At 31.3% G+C, this 23061-nt stretch overlaps 1 protein-coding gene across 3 annotated transcripts in view; it reads left to right on the forward strand.

The window, feature by feature from the left end:
• The window catches only part of LOC127706474 (sorting nexin lst-4-like), a 53012-nt gene that overhangs the window by 12121 nt on the left and 17830 nt on the right, over positions 1-23061 (forward strand). For 2 of the 3 annotated variants that reach the window (XM_052211122.1, XM_052211121.1), the window contains exons 3-9: positions 10355-10429; positions 13309-13569; positions 15325-15440; positions 16644-16740; positions 17705-17827; positions 18890-19004; positions 21267-21287. In XM_052211122.1, coding sequence (XP_052067082.1) covers positions 10355-10429; positions 13309-13569; positions 15325-15440; positions 16644-16740; positions 17705-17827; positions 18890-19004; positions 21267-21287 — 808 coding nt within the window. The remainder of the gene's footprint in view (positions 1-10354; positions 10430-13308; positions 13570-15324; positions 15441-16643; positions 16741-17704; positions 17828-18889; positions 19005-21266; positions 21288-23061) is intronic. The other variant, XM_052211123.1, reaches the window with a different exon arrangement.

Raw genomic sequence — 23061 nt, forward strand, 5'->3', positions numbered from 1 at the left:
TTGCTCCCGGGTAGCAAAGGTCATTGACATGGGTGCTCAACTCCACCAAACAGACAAACAAACAGTCACAAACAGTCACAAACAAACTTAAGACATCATATTTTAGTCTTCTACTTAATTGATAATATAATTTTATCATGTCATTTTCGAAGCTGTATTAAAAATTTTGTCAACCATTTCCTAATGCTATAAATTTTATCATGTTCAAAATCAATTCACTTTTCGAAAATTTTATTCTAAAACAATAAACATGATAAGTGAAAGATAGACACTAAAGACAGATCACAATGAACATTCTGCTCTTTGGTCGGTTTGTCGTCTCTGACATATTCCCCATTTCCATTCTCAATTTTATATTAGCCCTTTTTTAACATTTTGTGTATCCACGATGATATTTGAAACTTCTAGGAAGAAAAGTGATATTAAGCTTTTTAAGACAATGTTTTGTTTGGATCATTTGAATGCTATAATGATAGAACTGCCAACTGGTTCAACTTTAAATGATAATATGATATGCTTATATGTTTGGTTAATCAGTTTTCAGTTAAATCAATGTTTTGCGAGTAATGACACATTTTTCCAAGAGGTGAAAATATGAGGTACAATTGACCCTTAATTACCTCTGTAAAGACAAAAAAAAATGTTTCTTGATATCAAGCTTGTCTGGTGCAGAGGTGGTAAATGTGAGTTTAATCCCTGACCATTTATTATAAATTTGGCATTTTTGTTAGATTTTCTAAAAGAGTCTATAGTTCAAAATAAAAAAAATAATTTTGAATCCTGTAAATTCAGAAATTATTGTGCACAATGTTTTTTATGAATGCAAAAAATATGACAGTATCAGGTATGCAATGATAAAAACTTGCATTCATAGTTTCAGTAGTGATTTTCTTCACAAATGTTCTTTTGCATTAATTAAAAGTAATCAGGGATTCACCATTATAAATGTATGCATTAATTTCTGAATTTATCATGTTTATAGTAGTTGTAAGACTATTTTACTTCCCAATATACAGTTTTTAATTATTATTTAAAAATCAGTTTACAGGTGCACCAAATCAATATTTTCACTAAAATTATCTATTTTATCTAGTATATATATGTGTCCTCATTGACATATACCATGTATACCCCACACATTTCCTTTGAACACCTTGAATTTATGTATATTGATTTTATATTTAACCTGAATACCTTTTGGCCCCAGGAACAGTGTTTTTGATACCAAGAAAAGTACTTTTCTAATGATTTAAAAGGAAGCTCAGGCTAATCCTTTTTCTAATAAAGTTTAACATGGATGTAAAAATTTGCCATTCAATAAGCTAGGAAAATGCATTTATAGAAAATAACAAATAAAAACAAAAAAAATTGTCTATTTTCATGTTAACAACTCTTTTCACAAAAAATCTTAAGAGTATAAAGACTTGCAAGTCATGAACATTTCAGTATAACTTACAATCAATTTTAGTCGTACATTTTTTTCTTTCGAAAAGAGTCCTGGATCTTAGGGTTTTATGACTTCCAGCATATCATTATAATTAAATGTTTTAACATGCACGCAAGGCATAACAATTAAACAATTTACTAATTTTTTGTTGAGTAAGTTAATTCTTTTAAAAAATATTGATATAAAATCTGTTATACCTGGCTATAATCTCCTGACAGTATTTACCAGATTTTGACATATACCAGTCATTGGCTATTTCAAGAATTATATATGTAATGATAAAATGCATTTACTGAAATTATATGCAGACTTCTTTTGAACTTTTAAGCAGGAAATTTCAACACATCAAACAGAAAATGACCAAGGTCACACTTAAAAATATTTTGGTTTGCCCAAACCCTGCCCAAAAGGTAGAGACAGTGGGTAGGTAGGTAGGCATTTTCTTCTCTTTTTTTTCGGCAAAGAGAAATTGTGTGAGATGTTTTATAGTCTTCATGCCTTTCTGATTAAAAAAAAACTTTTTCACATCAGGACAATAAAAGGTTTTGAGAAGGCAGCTATTTTCTGGGTAGGTTGGGTTAGGGCAAACAAACATATTCTTTTTTATCGCCCAAATTATATTTTACACCATGTGCATTTACACTGAACATATGTTGAATAAATCTCTTAAACTAAAAAATGTGAGTTATTAGGGTTTCTTGCGAGTTGAAGCTTCATAATCTGTTTAAGTTCCTTCTTTCCCGGAAAATATATAAATTTATAAATTTTTTTAACAAGTATAATATATATCTAAATGTCATTATAGTGTGTTTAAATTATATCTTAATAGATAAGTAGCAGTATAGATTCTCAGTTTCCTGTATAGAACAGGAATAAAACACTTGTTCTGATTAATGATAGCCTGAAGTACTTGAAATGTTGAAGATGACAGTTGACAGTCTCTCAGTACATGTACTGGTACTATCCATCAATCTTTCCACTTATACCAAGATTTTTCATGTATTTTTGAATTTTCTTGCAACTTTTTTTACCCTCACTCAACATTATACCCCCACTCAACAGATACGAAGGTATATAGGAATCCTCATGTCAGTATGTCTATTGGTCTGTCCTTCTGACTGTAGGTTTTTCGTCATTCGGCTTCTGTCACACTTTTCATTTCTGAATGATAGACAGAGAACTGCTTTTTGAATTTATAGAGTGTTTTGGACCTGACTAAAGATGTACCTAAAGTTGGATATTTGTCTTTTTCAGCCTTACCTTTCATAAGTTATTGGTACTTGATTGTTTAAAAAATTCTAAATTTTCTGGTTTCCGTATGATAAATGTAGAAGCCCATTTTCAAATAGATTGAAATTTGAATGGAATATTTTGGACCCCCTACATGTACATGACCTAGATTCGTTTTTCATCATTTTCACTTTTACCATCATTGAGTTATGGAACTTCATTGTTTGAAAAATTAAAAATTTTTTAGTTTCTAGAAAATTGATGGAGAACCCTTTTGGATATTGTTGAAATTATAATGGAATGTTGAGGACCAAGACTAATAACCAAAAAGATATCTAGAGAAGAGCTGATTGAAGCTAAAATCCATAATTTATCTATTTGATTTACATAGAACTAAATTTTTCCATTGGTTAATGCTTTCCATTTGATGAGCTGTCCAGTGACCTATTAAGGATGTGAAATGGTTTGAAGGGGGTAGGGAGAATGCAATGCTTTCTAATTTTGAGTCCCTCCTCAAAAAAAACAAAGCTACAATGGTCCTGTTATGGGGTAAAGTTTTGAAGTTAAGGTTGAAAATCTTCAAACACAGTACTGTTATTTCTTAATTAATGATAATCAGTGTTGGGAATTTTTCTGATTTGAAAATAGAGCCCTAATTATAAGATGGCCCTCAATCTACAGTTGAATCATTTGTGATTTTTTTTTTATTTTAAACGGTTACACAATGAAGATTGGTGCCAATAGAATGTTTAGTTATCTAACGTATTGTTAACCAATTTAAAAATAAAACAAAATCTTGTAATTTAATGTACATGGGTGATTTTAAGTCTGTTGAAAAGACATACATGTACTAGTATCAGATATAGTAGTTTAAACTTTTAAAATGTCCCTAGTTTTGGTCCACAAAGATGTATTTTTGTAAATATTGTCTAATTAGTTCTTTATTGTTATAAAAATAAGATGTGGTATGATTGCCAATGAGACAACTATCCATCAAAGTTCAAATGAAGTGGATTTTATTGTTTTATAATAGATTTTAAAAGCTTTATTACTTACAATTTTTTTTTTATTGAAATAAGGATTTCATATTTCAATATTTGGCAGGGTCAAATTAAAGGATGACACTTAACAGACTTGACAGATATTATCTTCAAGTGATTTGTATTGGCCATTATCAATAAATAAATCAATGATATCTAAAATCTTAATTTGATATAAATCAAAGTGTGAAATAATCACCCAAAAATATGAAAAAGAAAAAAATGTTTGAAATAATACATGTAATATACAACCATGTTTTCAAATTTCTTTTATGGAGTAATAAGTTATTTATAGAATTAAAAAGTTTTCTAAAATGAAAATTAAATCTGGAGTAGCTAGTGCCAAGAAGCCCAAAAGATTCAGTGTTTTGTTTGATACTCTAATTAATTTTATAGGTAGTGTTACTATAGATAATAGAACTGATACATGTAACTTGGCTGGATTTTTTCCATTCCCTTCTAGAATAAAACAAGCTAACAGTTTTGGTAAAGTGCAAATTATATAAATCAAAGACTGGTAACTTTGGAGCATACATATATCTGGATCTCTGTTAAGTGTAAACTCTAGTCTAATTTGATCAAAGCCCAGCCAGCAAAGGTCAAGATCTAGAACAGTTGTTCCTTTACTATGCATATACTGCTGAAATATACTAAAATGAACTAATCAAATATAAACAGCAATAACTGTTTCCTTTCCTAGATTTAGATATTTCAGTTTCACACTGGAAACTCTATACAAAAATTAACGCCAAATTTGACTTTTAGTTCCCTATAGTTAATTTTACTTTTTTGTATGAGCCTTTTATAGTGTGCTATTCGGTGTGGGTTTTTGCCCATTGTCGAAGACCCTGTGGTGATCTTTAATAGTTTATATCATCTACATCATTTGGTCTCTGGTGGAAAGTTGTCTCAATGACAATTTTTGAAAATGGACAAATATTTTCCTATTGAATAGTTGTTCAGATGATTAAAAAATGTTCATAAATGAAGTGAAACAGAGCTGGTATGCTATCATACCAAAGAGAATGGGTTTGACTTTGACAGGAATGTCTTCGTCTTTAACATGATACAAATACTGATTCATGTAATAACACCTGGGTAGAAAAATGATATCTCAATTTATAACAACCTTGTTATAAGTGACAAATCTAGGGCGAAATGACTGTCATGTCAGCCCTGATCACCAAAGAGCAGATTGGTCTGCCAATTTTGATTGTAGTGGTGGTCCTCATGTCCAACTAAAAGTTTATGGTGATTTGATTTTTTTTTTTTTTTTTGGGGGGTGGGGGGTGGGGGTGTGTGTGGTAATTAGTATCATTGAGTAATAGCTCCTGATTACAATGTTTATCAGTATTTGATCTGGAATAACATTAACAGTACCATTTTAGAGGGTCAGGATGTGGGGGCCTTCTTTTCTGTATTCTTTAATTTTTTAGGCCATTTTTCTATTCATATATTTTGCCCATTATCATGATTATTCTCTATTCTGTTAACCCCCATATGCATCCACACCCTCATTTTACTACCTTATAATTATTGTGCAAATTAGCCTAATCGTATTATACCCCAGCTTTAAAAAAGTGGGGGTATACTGTTTTACCTCTGTCTGTCCGTCCATCCGTCAGTCCGTCCATCCGTCCATCCGTCAGTCCGTCCATTCGTCCCATGAATATTTTTCATCGCATCTTTCTCAGGAACTACATCATAAGGATTTCTGAAATTTGGTTTCAGGGTTTATATAAGTCAGCTATACTGTGTGATGCGTTTTCAGATTCATCACTCAACAACTTCCTGTTTACCAAAATATTTGGGCAGGGGTATCATCAGTGAGCAGTTGCTCGCAGTTTCACTTGTTTATACTATAAATGTATGGAAATAAGTAATGGCAAACATTTTCTGCAAATACAGGACCACCAAATTTTCACTGGGACCACCAGATGTGTAGTCTTGGTGGTCCTAATGACTAAGCTCGGCTTAAAAAGATTTTAAAAACTCTTGTCATGTAAATAGAGTCAGCATCAGTCCTTTTCTCACTTAGAGAGTTCACTGCATGTTGTCAGTTGAATCTGTGTAGAATACTTTTCACTTTGTACCTTTGATGACTTTGAATCTGCTGATAAAAAAAAAGATATCGGTATTGAAATTATAGCTTGTTAATACAATATGCAAAATTGAAATGATCTCTTTCTTCAAGCTACATGTTACTGCAGAGAAATGTAATAACAACTTCACACTGTCTTTTAAGTTTCATAAAATTATGCATTGTCGTGATTGTGATTATGAAGTATATGCATTGATCATGTTGATCTGAATAATTTGTATTTCAAAGGGGATCTGAAATGCTACAGAGATAAAAAGAGTTGAAGAAAATTACTAGTTTATGAAAAAATAGAAAATGTACTCATGACTTTTTATTTATGTGGGAAAGTTAGTTTCTTTGTTGACTTCTCAGATTATAGGACACACACACACATGATTGGGTAAAAACAACATATTAAGAGTGAAGAAAGCCAGATTCAGGGCCTGAGGCCCAACATCAAACTAGATATCATTGTAAAGGTCGTTTATTGGAATGTTGTTATGATTAAATGTGTTGATAAACTTTATGTGAATTAATATCTCCAAAAAAGAACATGAATTATGTTAATTTCTTTTTTTTCCTTAAATTTGTGAAAATATTATTTAATTAAATTGAAATTTCAGTCCAAAGTTTTTCACATGGCAGGCAAAATGTGTCGTTACGTAATGATTATTACATGGTTTATTTAGCAAATTCTTTTCTCTACAATGATTTAATAGTTTTTGTTCACCTATAGAACATTTGTGACATAATAAATAAAGACTAAAACCTTTTATCATGTGTATTGATTTTGTCTATGGAGTTGAAAAAAAGAAAGAAATCTATTTTATGTTTTTATACTAATAGCTCTCATATCATTAAGAAATTTTAACATGTTTAAGGAGGTGATTAATTATTATAGGAATAATTTACGTTAAGGGTCAAGAATTAAGTATTTTATGTTTTCTATACAAGACAAAATCATCAGAAAACAGTTGATTTTTGCCTCATGGGCCAAATAGCTCCGACTGTAAGCTTAATTCAACTTCTTTTAGTAGCTCTTTCTTAACGAGTACCACAATGTCTTACCACAGAGTAGGTAACCTGTTGAAAAATTATATGCTAGAGTCAAAAGCCAGTAATAAGAAAATAGTTTATTGAGGTCTGAATGCTTACAATGCTAGACTATGTTAATAGAAAATGAATTGGAATTATTTTTGCAGGCTCCAAGATCAAAAGGCAAGGTTTCGAAGACAAAATTTTTTAACAATAAAAGATTAAACATAAATATGAATCATAATAACATGATGGCACTTGAAAAATGAAAACCATATCAGGACCCAGTTGTTTAAAGTATATTAGTTCTTAATATAACTGGTAAAATCTGATAGAATTATCTAAGGAAATTTCTTAGCCAATTTATCCTTTTCCTGACCTGTTGATTATTGTCCCCCACATAACGCGTTGTGGGGGACATGGAAATACCAGATGTCCCACGTAATGCGTGTCCGGTCTTGTTAGCACTCTCACAGGTACAATTCTTGCCATATTTTTATAAAACTTATACTATAGGTTAATATCAGCAATATCTCAGACAAGTATTACAATGGTGGCCGATCGACTTCTTTTAAAAGAGTTATGCCCCTTGGAAATATTAGATTTATGGAAAATGGCCTCGTTAGAGCTCTCACGGGTACAATTCTTGTCAGATTTTTATAAAATTTATACAATAGGTTAATATCACAAATATCTCAGAAAAATTTTATAATGGTGGCTGATGGACTTTTTATGCCCCGGCCATAGCTGAGGGGGCATTAAGTTTTACCCGTATGTCCCAAAATTGGTTTCCGTTCTCTAACTTGAGTTTGCCTCAACCAAATGTTATGAAACTTATACACAATGCTAATTACCACAAAACACAGATCAAGTTTGAATTTTGGTGGCGTCACTTTAACTGTTCTAGAGTTATGCCCCTTTATAAATAGAAAAATTGCAGTGTTTTTAGTTTCCGTTCTCTAACTTAAGTTTGCCTCAACCAAATGTTATGAAACTTACACACAATGCTTATTACCACAAAATACAGATCAAGTTTGAATTTTGGTAGGGTCACTTTTACTGTTCTAGAGTTATGCCCCTTTATAAATGGAAAAATTACAAAATTTTTAGTTTCCGTTCTCTAACTTAAGTTTGCCTCAACCAAATGTTATGAAACTTATGCACAATGCTTATTACCACAAAACACAGATCAAGTTCGAATTTTGGTGGCATCACTTTAACCGTTCTAGAGTTATGCCCCTTAATAAATGGAAAAATTGCAAAATTTTTAGTTTCCGTTCTCTAACTTAAGTTTGCCTCAACCAAATGTTATGAAACTTATACACAATGCTTATGACCACAAAACTATGATCAAGATTGAATTTTGGTGGCGTCACTTAACCGTTTTAGAGTTATGCATCTTTATAAATGAAAAAATTGCAAAATTTTTAGTTTCCGTTCTCTAACTTAAGTTTGCCTCAACTCAATGTTATGAAACTTATACACAATGCTAATTATTACCACAAAATAAAGATCAAGTTTGAATTTTGGTGGGGTCACTTTAACCATTCTCGAGTTATGCCCCTTTGAAAATGGAAAAAAATGCAATTTTTTTAGTTTCCGTTCTCTAACTTAAGTTGCCTCAACCAAATGTTATGAAACTTATACACAATGCTTTTTACCACAAAACACAGATCAAGTTGAATTTTTGTGGCGTCACTTTAATCATTATCGAGATATGCCCCTTTATAAATTGAAAAATTGCAAAATTTTTAGTTTCCGTTCTGTAACTTAAGTTTGCCCCAACCAAACATAATGAAACCTATACATAATACTTATTTTACCACAAAACTCAGATCAAGTACAAATTTGGGTAGCGTCACTTTTATTGTTCTTGAGTTATGTCCCTTTATAATGTTGTATGCAAGCGGGGTCATCATCTGTGTCCATGGGGACACATTCTCCATTTATTTAAAAAGAGTTATGTTACCCTTGAAAATATTGAATTTATGGAAAATGGCCTCGGTTAGCACTCTCACAGGTACAATTCTTGCCAGATTTTTATAAAATTTCTACTATAGCTTAATATCACAAATATCTCGGACAAGTTTCATAATAGTGGCTGATCGACTTTTTTTAAAAGAGTTATGCCCCTTTGAAATATTAAATCTATGGAAAATGGCCTCGTTAGCGCTCTCTCGGGTACAATTCTTGCCAGATTTTTAAAAATCTTATACTATAGGTTAATATCAGCAATATCTCGGAAAATATCTATAATGGTGGCCGATAGACTTTTTTTAATGAGTTATGCCTCTTTGAAATATTAAATTTATGGAAAATGGCCGTGTTAACGCTCTCACAGGTACAATTCTTGCCAGATTTTTATAAAACTAATACTATAGGTTAATATCAGCAATATCTCGGACAAGTTCTATAATGGTGGACGATGGACTTTTTTTAAAAGAGTCATTTATGCCCCTTGGAAATATAAAATATGTGCAACGCAGGGGACATTGGAACTCTGTTCTTTAATTTTTATTTAATCAACATGTGGTTGGTTTGATCTCAGATCTATATTCTTGTCATTGGTCAGAATTCAATTATGACGTCAAATTTTCTTGCTTACCTTGAATTTCCTATTGTGATGTCAGGAAAAAAGGCAGCTATGTCTGATGATGTTACAATCGAAGTACACATCTTTTTGCAGATCATTGGAAAAGCCGTTTTATGTTTGTCTGCATATATATTGTCTAAAAATCTTTCGAGAAACAGATTCCACCACAAAATCTTGTGTAATATGATATTTCTGCACTCTCAAAAGTTAAATTTTAAATATTTAAGTGCTCAGCCTCATCCTTGCATTTTAAATTTGAAAATTTAACTGTCTTGAGTGGAGAAATATCGTATCACACTCGATGCAGTGGAAGTATCTACGTATAAACAATTGTATGAACAATGTATTACAATTTCATTGTTTTTCTGGAAAACATGCATTCATATAAATCCATACATGTATAAAAATACTTTTACAACAGCATTATACTAGTATAGCATTAGTAACATTTAAGTATTTTACAATAATGATTACTGTAAATTTAGAAATTATTGCGTGCAGTTATTATTGCGATTTTGTCATTTTTGACTTAAATGCGATTTTAATCTTTACGATTTTGGGGAAAATCCTGTTTAATTCATACAAAATATTTCAAAATGCGAGTTAAAATTATTGCGTTTACAACTCTGTCGCATTTTTCGCAATAATAAAAACCTCGCATTAATTTCTAAATTTACAGTAATTAGAATTAATCAGGCCAGGTGTAAGTCTTATGTTTTATTATATAAACATTTACATCTATGCGTTTTTACTAGTATTCTGTTATTCATAATAATAAATGGACCCATTAATTTTGGAATTACCATATAATCAAACTTATTTTCAACCCAATGCAACAGATATAAACCAAATGTTCTATATTTGGTTTAATCTATTGGCACGTTGACTTTTTATACATGTACTATATAAGGAAATGTACTTATTTTTAGGATATTGGAGATGGCTGGTGGGAAGCAAGAAATAGCCTAGGACACCAAGGATTGATACCTGAGGCTTATGTACAGGTGAGAATGACCTCAAAGGTCATGTACCTCTTGACATGGATGTCATAAGGACATGATAATGTTCACAAGATCAAGTAAACATTTTAACTTATGTTAACAGGTGCTTGGCATAAAAAAACCCATGTAATGGTTTGTAAAAGATTGATTAAACCATGACAATATAACACTTCCTTGATTAAACCATGACAATATAATACCATAAGCTCATGAAGATTTCACTCTGTATAACATGTATAATGAGTGTATTGTACAGTAATACTGTCATGTTTGTAAATTCAGAAATGTTTTTGATGTTTTTATTATTTCAAGAATTGGAAAAATTAGGTGTCTCAAATATGTAAAAAAAAACCAGTAGGATTAACCATGCACGGCAAAGGGTATTCAAATGGTTAACATAGACTGAACTCACTAAAGTGCTAAAGTAAATGAAAAACTATCTAACCCTATGCCATGTCAGGTTAGTTTCAGAAGTATATTATTACTTCAAAAATTTCTAGACTCAATTTTTTTCTAGTTTCTAGTTATCTCTTATTCTCAATGAAATATTTTCCCTAACTAAGGCAAACAATTTTTTTTTTGATAAAAAACTTTCCTGATTGTTATTTCAAATCTCACTTCGTACGAATTTTAAAATTTGCTTTTAAACGCACCCTCACATCAGCAGATGTGTCAAAGTAGCCTACTTAGAAGTAATTATGACCCTAGAAGTGCAAGGTACAAATGTATTACGCTATTGTCATATTTAAGTAATTAACAATTGTTTGTCCATGTGATACAATTTAGGAAGGATGAAGTAGGCCAAGTGCATGCCATATGTTTATTACGGTTTACATTTACACCTACGATAATTAATTACAGTATAATTTTGTACTACAAAATGTTTTGACATATTTATATATAGATTTCACCACTGCAACAAGTGTGTTACAATATTTCTCCACTCGAGACAGTTAGATTTTAATATTTGAAGCGTGAGGCTTGCAGAGCTTTTTAGATAATTTAAATTTAACTGTTGAGAGTGGAGAAATATAGTAATACACGAGCTATAGTGGTGGAATCTGTTTCTCTAATGATTTTTATCCTTCCTTTTTCAAAGATTTGCGGAAAGTTGTGTCCTTTATATGTGATGTCATCAGGCATGGTCGCCTTTTTTCATGACGTCACAATAGGAAATTTCAGAAGAAATCAAGAAAATTTGACGTCATAATTAAATTTCGACCAATCATTTGCCGAGAACAAATTTTTCACTAGTGAGGAGAAATATTTTTCTCACACCGATCAAGAAATGTGAAAATAGCACAAGAATTAGAGAAATATTGTTTCCATTGTGATTTACTACTTTTCTCCACCCCTGGAGCTTTGTCAGATTCAAATGTTTGTGTGGAGAAGCACCAGGAAGCCCTTGTTTATAATCTCAGCACCCCAAAATATGATTTTTAACTGATTCTTTTTAACACTTAAAGAATTATTAAAGCAGTGGTATAAAAAAAACTAAAACAACCATTTATCAAATTTATTTAAAATGTCTTCTCTGCATTATACATATTATATGTACAGCAATTAGGTAATAAATAATGTAATGAAAATATTAAAGACAATTACAACTTTGAACAAAGAGGGACAAATAAAAATTAGAAGAACCTGAATTCCTTTCCTCTTAGCCATCATTGGCAGCCAACTCCTGCCCACTCAAATCTTACCTCAGGTGTTTGTAGTAAAATTATTGAGTACAAAAGCTTTTCAAGGTTTTATAAGTGCAGATCTCACTATTAAATTGTAGATCATAGTCTTATAGTGAAAAAGCAATGATGTGCCCAATGCATTATGATGGGCATAGGGGACCATCTGGAAGTTTATTTCACTCTATGTGGACTATGGACCAAGAAAATGAAAAATTCCACCTGAAATGTTTTTGTTTTGTATTGTAACAATCCATGTATGAATATATACATCAATGAAACAACAACACATTAAATCTATCAATCACATATTATAATGACACTTTTTAATGTTACATACATATATAAAAAACTGTATTTCTAATGTCTATATTTATAGCTCACCTGACCCAAAGGGCTAGTGTGAGCTTTTGCTAACATTTTGCGTCTGTTGTCTAGTCCTTCGTTGTCCTTTGTCATCATCCATTGAATGTAGAAAGATCATCTCCTCTGAAACTACTGGGCCAAATTTTAAACTTGACCACAATCATTAATGGGGTATATCTAGTTTAAAAAGTGTATCAAATGACCTGGCCTGCGGACAAACATGGCCGACATGGCTAAAAATAAAACAGAGAGGTAAAATGCTATTGTTGGTTATTATCTTGAAAAACACTATAGATAGAGAAAATCTGACCGGGGGCAAAAAATGTTCAGAATGATGAGATGTACCTAATGACGACTTCTTGTAGGGGTAATTGTCCTTAAACCACAACTTTTACCATCTTTTTTTAATTTTTGTCTAAATATTATCTCTGAAATTATAATAGATAAACAGAAACTTTGAATAGCAAAAATGATCAGTGAAACAAGTTCTACGAATTAGTCGAATGGTAGAAATCAGTCGACTCATTATTGGAGTTATTGCCCTTTAGTGATAACTTTTACCATTTTTGTTTTGCATTTTTTGCCTATTATTTTGAAAACTATAAATAATAAATGGAAACTTTAAAAAGGCAAAATGATGAGCAGGATATGATCTTCGAATACGTCAACGTGACATTAATTGTAATTTATAGAGTTATTCCCCTTTAAAGATGATATTGGCTAAAAAGTGGCCATTTTTGAAGATGCAGTTGATCAACACAGGATCTTTAGAGCCTTTAGTTGAATATTGATCGAGTGAAAGTAGTTTGTTAATGAATATATATTATATTTCAGTTGGCAGAACCTCCAGAGCCCTCATTTCCACCCCCTCCACCTCCCCCAGCAGGCCCTAGTGCCCCTCCTGCACATCACTATACATCTGAGTCTTCTGATGATGTGAATGGTTTCCATGACAACCAGTATAATGGAGGTCAAGGTTATGATAATCATGGGCAGACGTTACCACAACAGTCTTCACAAGAGGGATGGGACGATGATGATTGGGATGATTTCGACGATCAGTCATCAACTAGTACAGCTGGTCATGACAACCATGTAAGTTAAAGTGGTACATAACGCTACAGGGAGATAACTCTGTAAAAATCAGCTAAATGTTTTATTCATGGTCTATATTGTTAAGGAAATATTAAGCTTCTTAAAGATTGAAATTAGTGTTTGTCAAACTGCTATAAATCCAATAAAATTTTTCCGATAAAGTGTGTGGTTCAAGTTTTTAGAATTTTTATATTTTTGTCAAAGGTTCAAAATAAATATTTTGTCAAAAATTTTATGAAAATTAAACGAGCCAAATTAATTTTAGTCCAGGTGTTTGGTTCCACCTTAAATGGACGGAAAAAAAGTTGTTTAGAAACATTAACTTTATTTCATCAGGATTGATTTTTGTGGTTTCCAGTATGTGAAAGTACTATAAGGCCAAAAATAAAATTTAAATTGTTTGATGTTGCCTACCTTCCAACCTAAAAAGCGGCCTACCCAAATACATTTTATAATACAAATCGTTTCAAATTTTTTTTTTTGAAAGATTTTTTCCTGCTCTTATCATGCTTATGTTGTTGGCCAAAAAAAAAAATCCCTACCTACCTTGCCAACCCCCCAACCCTACAAGGCATGGTTAGGCAACATCAAACAAAGAATTTTTAAAGGGTGGCCTAACTGAAGTTAAAATTTTGTTTGGGTTTTAGTTTCGTGGATAACAACTGCTCATGAAATGAAAGAAATTAAAACCCTAGCAAAAATTTCTGCTTTTTCATTAGTTTTACAGGGCTTTAAGGCCGTACATTGACCTATAAAGGTTTACTTTTACAAATTGTGACTTGGGTGGAGAGTTGCCTCATTGGCACTCATACCACATCTTCTTATATCTCTTTAATACACTGTAATAAATCTGGGGTTGAAATATAATTCAGTCCAAGGATTGGGACCTTTAAAGAGGGTGGTAAAGGGTTATTTTCGTGCAACGTGTTTTGCCATTTTTATTTCACGTGGAGCCGTGAAAAAGGTTCGTTATTCACCGTGTTTCGTGAAATCGCTGAAAAGATTAACGTGCAAGAAATTTTTGATTGTTCATTCATCGTGAAATGGCAATTTTATTTCGCGTTCTTCCATGCAGATACCCCCCCTTTACGCCCCTCTTTAAAGAATGTTATATAGAAGTCAAATAGAATAGACTATTCGAATAATTTAAACTGTTTTAAAAATTACTATGAAACTAAGTGTTTTTATACCTTTTTTGAAAATAATCATTGAATGGCTGTTATTTTTTAATGGTTACCATGGTTACAGTCTAGGTTTTGTTGTCATTCATTGATTGACGGGCATTATACATGGAATAAATTTAAATAAAGATGTTTATAAGTTACTATGGTTACACACAACAAAGACATACTCAGTTTTCACAGAAGCTGGGCTTTTTTGACAATTTTCAGATGTTTTACTTTAAGTCTTTTACTTTATGGACAAAATCTTAATTATTACTGGGTAGTATGAACTATAGACATGGAAAAATGGAACTCCATTTATGGATTAAATATTACTTTTTTCTATGACTAAGTCTAGTCTTTTATCATGTTTATTGACAATCTTCCTCAGGAAATACATATGAATATAATAAAGAGATGAAAGATAAAAAAATTAATGAAACAGGAACCTAACAGTACATGATATTTTGCTTCCTGTCAAAATGAATATTTCTGGGAAATGGCATAAATTTTTCTGATATTTTATAGTATTTGATTTGTTGGAGTGTATACTGTACTAGATAATATACATGCTTGTTTTTTGCTTCTACAGGATTTACAGGGTCAAGGCAATTTTGGTTTGTCAGTTGCAAAACGAGAAAAAATATCACCAACAGGTGTTCCAGGGGGAGAAAATTTGTCAAGATACGGTACAGTCAGAGTCAGTAGGTTGGTATTTTTTTGCTTCCACCATAGTGGAGGGGGCATTAAGGTGAACCCTTGTCCGTCCATCTGTACGTCCCGAAATTGGTTTCCATTCTCTAACTTTAGTTTGCCTCAACCAAACGTTATGAAACTTATACACAATGCATATCACCACAAAACACAGATCAAGTTCTCTAGTTATGTCCTTTTATAAAGTTATATGCAAGCAGGGTCATTATCTGTGTCCCATGGACAGTTCTCCATTTATTAAACTGAGTAATCATATATCATTTATCTTATTATTTTCATGTTGTTTTTTTTTTGTTACAGAACTAACTGTAAAATTCAGTACAGAAAAAAAACACATTTACCAAAAAATCAGTCTTACAGATGACGGGGGTTTCATTAACTTTTGTGTGGACTGGTACTTTTACCATTTGTAGGTGGTACTTTTACCGTTTGTACTTTTACCATTTGTAGGTGGTATTTTTACCATTTGTAGGTGGTACTATTACCATTTGTAGGTGGTATTTTTACCATCTGTAGGTGGTATTTTTACCATTTGTAGGTGGTATTTTTACCATTTGTAGGTGGTATTTTTACCATTTGTACGTGGTATTTTTACCATTTGTTGGTGGTATTTTTACCATTTGTTGGTGGTATTTTTACCATTTGTAGGTGGTACTTTTACCATTTGTAGGTGGTATTTTTACCATTTGTAGGTGGTATTTTTCTATATAAAATAAGAAGATGTGATATGATTTCCAATGAAACAACTATTCACCAGAGTTCAAATGACATAGATGTTAGCAAATATATATGAATACATTATATAAAATTTCTTTTATTCAGGAAGTTAAAGTACTGGGTACTATCTCTTGATGAAAGACTGAATACAAAAAGAACACATGTTTTAAGTAAAAGAATATTAATTGATACCATATTAAAGAATACTGGCAGATAGTTTGAATATCATACAAGTACTCACTACTGTATATCATATTTGTTCTTTGGTCTCCTATCTATTTACAACTATGTACAAGTAAAACAGATTGTAAAATGCAGCCCATATGATTTTTTTTCATGTCTGCCTGCCCTCTAATGGAAGCCCAATCATGTTCACTCAAATGTTAACCTCATATTTTGTAACAATATTGACAACAAGAAATTTTGAATAGAGAAAATGTTTACTGTTACCATGGTTACCACTGTTCAATTTAATTTCAGATTTTCAAATTTTGCGAAGGCTGGTGGTGAGGCGTTTTTAATGGGGCAAGCAACTCCTCCTGTACATATATCTGAAGGAGATAAAGTCAAAATTATAGTGAGTACCTTATTAAGTTAATTTTGAAATTATTATTATTTTTAGTTAAAGGTAGTATATAAATAAATGAGTGAAATGATAGTTGTTTCAATGAATAAAATTCTGCATTTGTTATCAAAATGACTTATTTTTATGGCCCCGCCACAAAGTGGTCGGGACCATAGAGTTTACCCTTATCTGTCATTCCAACAAACAGTAATATACAGATTTTTTTTTTAAACGTCTTCACATATAGTGCAGAGTTTTAGTATGTGAGTCTACTATGATAAATTACAGATAGAAATTACGTTTTGTTCCACGCCGCTGATTTGTGCTGAAAATTAACAGCTTTGGACTTTGAAAATTTCGTGAAAATAACATTTATACGGACTTTTATTCTAAAATTTCCGCTCTAAAAATGGCTTGAGGCTTTTATTGCAAGGGAGGCCATTTGTGTCATTCCGACACATCTAGTTCTCAATTTCTTTTAGGAAAAATGTACTGTGGATTCATAATTGTTTATGGGATACCAGTTTTTTGGGTATATGAGAACAACAAAATAAAATGCTCTTGAAACAAAGAACACTTTTCTATAGGCTTGTATATGCAGCGTTTGGCTAAGCCATGAAATCAGATATCTAGGAAACTTCAATATTTACTCAATCCATGAAAATTGGCACTGACAAAAGTAAATGAATTCACAGAATTCATAGATAACATTCTAGTATTTTAATTATTTATGGAGATGCAATGCATGCTTTTTAGGAAACAAGGGTACCATATTTAGTTGTGTATAATATGCACCTTTTTACCCCGAAAATATAGTTGGTAGAGGGGGTGCATATTATACACAACTATAGATGGTTTTTGATATTTAAATTTTTGTTTTTATTAATATCATTTTTTTTCTTCATTTTTTTTTGAATATTATTGTTTGTATTTTTAGAAGTAATTAGAAGTAAGTTATATTTTTTTCTCATTTTAGGAAACAAGAGATGGACCTATCTGGGCTGCCACGGAATCCTACACATGTGAAATCAAATCTCCAAAGAAAGAATCCAAACTTAAAGGACTTAAAAGTTTTATTGCATACCAAGTTATTCCTTCAGTATGTTGTTTATTATCATTACCAAGGGAACATTCAAAACTCATAAGTCAAAGAAAAACTGAAAAACACCATGCCAAAAAAATAAAAAACTACCAAAACACAATCAAGTCCAAATAACACTACAAAGAAGACTAAGACTGAGCAACCCCCTCCCCCCCAAACAAAAAAAAAGGAGATGACCTCAGGAAGGATAAGCAGTTCATGCTCTACAAGTGGCGCCTATTGTGCCGCTCGTGCAAGTACAATTCATGGGATTAGTCTCATAACTACAAATACTTCAACAATTCAAAATTGCAGTCACACTGTAGGCCCAGATAAGATGTGAATGATACAACCAAATGTATGGAATTGTCATTTAAGAAATGAATGCTTCTTTTTGTAATCTTATTCGGGTGTAAAAGTGTTGACCAAAGCACATTTTGTATGAAGCGTTTCATTCTGAAAATGTGTGCACGATCAACACTTTTACAACTCTATCAAATTACTAAAAGAAGCATTCATTTCTTGTAATTACATTTTTATGCTAAGACCTTCCAAAAAAAGTTTTATCAAGTTTTTCTTTTATTTACCTGTGCACTTTTTTGTGGAAGCACGTGTCATAACGAATGTAACATTTCATTTTGATATGAAGGTTAATTTTTGAATGACGCGCTATTGTTGTTAGCCAATCAAACTAACTGATTCTGGTGAAAACATACATGTAATGTAATTATTATAAAATATTGAGTTATGATTGATAATGAGACAACCTTCCACTAGAGTTCAAATGAAGTGGATGTAAGCAATTATAGGCAACTGTTTTAATTAGTCTTCAACAATTAGTAAAACCCATACCGTATAGTCACTATAAAAGGCTTTGACATGACAAATGTGAAACAATTCAAACAACAAAACTAAGGGCCTAATTTATAATAAGACAATTTATAGAAAACAAATATGACAGAAATGAACGAACGACAAAAATAGAAGCTAGCAGAAGAAAATTGAAGTCATAAATAGCATAGATGTAGGAAATTGAGATTTTGTATGAAAAATAACATTCTAAGATAATTTCTTTTTCAGTTTAGTAATATACAAGTTAGCAGACGATACAAACATTTTGATTGGTTACACGAAAGGTTAAAAGAAAAGTTTATATGTATACCAGTGCCTCCTTTACCAGATAAAGCTATTGCAGGTAAATCAGTAGTTATCTCCCTTTATTACAGTAAATACATGATGATTCACAGCATAATCACTCCTCATTATTTCATAATTCACAGTTAATGTAAGTGGTTGTTGGTAATTTACTGGGACATATCTGTATCTAGTTTTGGATATGATATTAAAAACAGGATGGTAAATCTGAGTGCTATCAGCTGTATCAGTATGAATCACAAACAATCACTCTAGATCTGTTTCATGTTGAATCACTCCATCACCAACAATAGTGATTTTTTTCTAGATCACCTTGAATGCACTGTTATTTAACAAATTATTATTTGTATCTAAACCACAGATCAGGAAGAGTAACAATTAGCCCATAAACATTGTACAATTAAGTTTCTTAAACACAACAATATGGGAGGAAGGGGAATTTTATATTCTGTGGTTGATTGGCTGATTTTTGTTAAGATTAGCATGAGATGATATTTTTAGATATTCAAAATGTAAATAAAAAAGTATGAAGAAAAAATCCTTTTGGCTTCAAAATAAAATATATTTGCTTTGCTCAATATGTTAACTTTGAGCTGATTTAATATTTATCAAAAAGTTAGTTTTGTAGAAAGGAGAAGGTATGATAAGGCCACCATTGTTGGCCTTTCTGAATTTGAAATTCAAAAAGTATTATGAATTTACTCATTTTGAAATCTTGTTATTAATACTAAGATATAAACTGCAAATTCATAAAACAATTTTTTTTTAATGTTTTATACGTAAATTTTGATGTTTGTGAAAAAATATATTTTGGTAAGGCTGCACTTATATTTAGTAATATACCTAGTTTATTCACAAACTATGTATAAAATTGCCATTTTAGGTCATTTTTTTTTTATTAAAAATTACATAAGTAATGCATGGTGTATGAATCTGTAATAAAAATAGGTTCAACCACAAATGTACAATCATGAACAAAGGAAGATAACTCAAACTCAAATTTTTAACTTATCTAGCAAAATGAAAGGAGTTGGGGCAATAAGACTCTTATTTGGCCCAAATATTAGTGCAAATTGAAAAGTTACCAGACATATTCACAACTTTGTCCAAACGACACAAAGGTTCAAGGTTTTCAGAAAACGAAAACAAATTTCACTTTTAACAAGTTACCATGGCAACAAACTATGATAAAACGTGTATATTTTGTGTAAGATTTTATGATTTTCCTTGTTTTACATCAACCTTTAGGTATATATTAGATTGGAAAAGTATTTTTGTTTTAATGAAATAAGTGCACTTTATGACGTAATTGTGACATCATAACAGCAAAAATCTGATGAAATTCATTTATATTTTTTGAATTTAAGCATTTCCAAATATTATGTGCAATTTTGAAATAACTCTCAAAAACTTTATTTTCTTGGCCAAAACTGGGCCTTAATGCCCCTACTCCTTTAAGATATATTTAAAAAATCACAAAATTGCAAAATGAAAGCAATCTTTACTCTTCAATGCTCACAAGCACTTTGATTTTATTATGAATTTGGCTTTTGATATTTAATCATCTCTGTGGAATAATTACATGTCTGTGAATACTAATTTTTGTGTATTTATTGGGGGTAGGTGAACCACAATTCAAGAATTCATTAAAGTCAACATTTCCATTATGTTTGAATGTTATAAAATGACACGTAGATGTGACAAAATAGAATGTTTCATAAAATCAAGTATCCAGGAAAAAAAAACAGTTTATCCTAAATCAACAAACATTGGTTCCCAAGAAAATACTCTTAAAGTGGAAACCGAAGTTAGTTCCACTTCATTTCCTGGTAAAATTAAAATGCAGGAAACTGTCCTCTGTAGGAATAGTTCCAACCAATCAACAATATTTATTTGAAGGGACAATTTTTATTCAATTTGCAAATTTAATACCTATGCAAAAAGTTTGTGCATTGAAATTGCAAAAACAAAATCATGAAAGTATCCATGGTAACAACAAATGAATCTACAGTTGTTTACATTATGTATAAACTGTAAATTTAGAACTTTTAGCACTGTTTTTACTTTTGCAAAAATTGCGAACAAGATAGGTGATGCAAAAATAAAAACTCATATTTTACATTTGGATAGCATTGTATTCAGAATTTCATGAAATTGCAATAATTAAACTGACATTTGTGTAGATTGTCCAACAATAACAATAATAAGAGCTTACAACAATCTCTGATTTTATAGTACATATTTCTGTCAAATATTTAAATCATCAAATCATAATCATCACGTTTTTCATTACATTTTTCAGCTGTATATAGAAAATCAACAGGTTTGTCTATTCATATGACTTTCAGAATTTTTTTCTTGTTCTGAATAACTGTCTCTAGGCCGGGGTTTATTTGAATTTCAGAAGTATAGCAGAATGTAAATACTTTTCATCGACTTTGGGAAATGGTGTTAAGTTTGATAACAAGTGTGTACCATGGTGAGAAAAAAAATTTAAAAGAAAAGTTTGTTCAGTCCTTTAATTTGGTAACTGATACAAGTTTCATTCAAGATGCATCGGTTTCTCTATGAGCACAAGCTAAAAGTAGTACTTTGCCCCTCACTAATAGCCGCTTTCACTTGAAAACACATCTGAAAATAGGTAGGGATTTGGATTTTGGTTTCCTTAAATCATTATAAATTGAAGTTTGTCACATTTAAAATCATATAATGATTGTGTTCCCACCAATCAAATAACAATACTTCCATAAAAATATTATCTAATAAATAGCTTTAGAAACATTTTCTGTAAAAACTCTTATATATGAAAACATAAATCATTTCATCGCAACTTATCTCCCATTACACAATATTCTAATGTAAATTTTATTGATTTTAGTTTTTCAATGAATGTCTACTTAATTGATTAGAAGGTGTTAAATCAAGTGCATTTTTCGTCATATTTGAATGCAGAGAAAATGACAAGAACTCCCCCCCCCCCAAAAAAAAAAGAAATATTTTTTTTCTTGTATCACTGGGACCTTTTGTTTTTAGTCCCCTACCGATGAAGTCGAAGGGGAATTTAGGTTTGCACTCTGTCTGTCTGTCTGTCTGTCTGTCCATCCGTCAGTCTGGCAAATCAGTTATCCACATTTTTTTTCTTCGTGGTTGAAGATATTGATTTGATATTTGTTATATTGTTTTATCATGACAAGTTACAGATCAAGTTCCAATTTTGTTCCGGTCTGATTATTTTGTGCAGAGTTATGGTCCTTGGACTTAGAAAATTCACTAAATTATTCAGTTTTCCGCAATTTTTTTCGTCATGCTTGTTTAAATTATCCTGGAGTTCAGTATCCTATTTAAACAACCTGTTATGATGTCTTTATCCATTATAAAACATTTGAACATGTCTGACCATTTTTCCTGAAAGAATTTAAGATAAAACATTAACACACTTTATCATTCATTTTATATTTCATAGCTATTGGTATTGTTAAAAACTTGATTGTGTACTTACAGCATGCCTGTGCAATTGTGCTTCACTAACAAATATTTATGATTAACAGAGTCTCGCAGTTACATGTTTTAATTTTCGCTGTTATGAGTTGTTTATTTTAATATTTTTTTGTTATTTAGGGAATCTGGTGTTGCTGGTAGATCTATACTACCCTCCTTTAAGAGTAGACTAGTCCGACAGATAACCAATCTATCTGTCTGAAGGACTAGACTACTCTGAAAGAAGGGTAGTATACCTAACCTAATAATGATTTCACGTTTCAGTTAGCAAGCAAGGTAACCAAAATTGTTGATTGAACCTAAACAACAGGCCATAATCTTGCCGGCGAAATGACGATTTAAGTCGCCAAAGAATTTTGAAAATCGCTAAATCTCGCCGGCCGACTGACTTCATAGCGAAGTCAAATCGCTATCAAAATTGGTAAAAGGGAGACAACTTGTGATTGACAAGTCTCACAGGTAAAAAAAAAATGGCGGCTGACAAGGAAAATCGAGATTTTCGAAACGACCCAGGACTAATACTGTAAACGATCAAATTAAATAAATACAACGGCGACTTTGAACATCCTCGGATATAACTTTCAAAACTGTTGAAACGG

The sequence above is a fragment of the Mytilus californianus genome, unplaced genomic scaffold, assembly GCF_021869535.1.
Source record: "Mytilus californianus isolate M0D057914Y unplaced genomic scaffold, xbMytCali1.0.p SCAF_6, whole genome shotgun sequence".
NCBI classification, from domain to species: domain Eukaryota; kingdom Metazoa; phylum Mollusca; class Bivalvia; order Mytilida; family Mytilidae; genus Mytilus; species Mytilus californianus.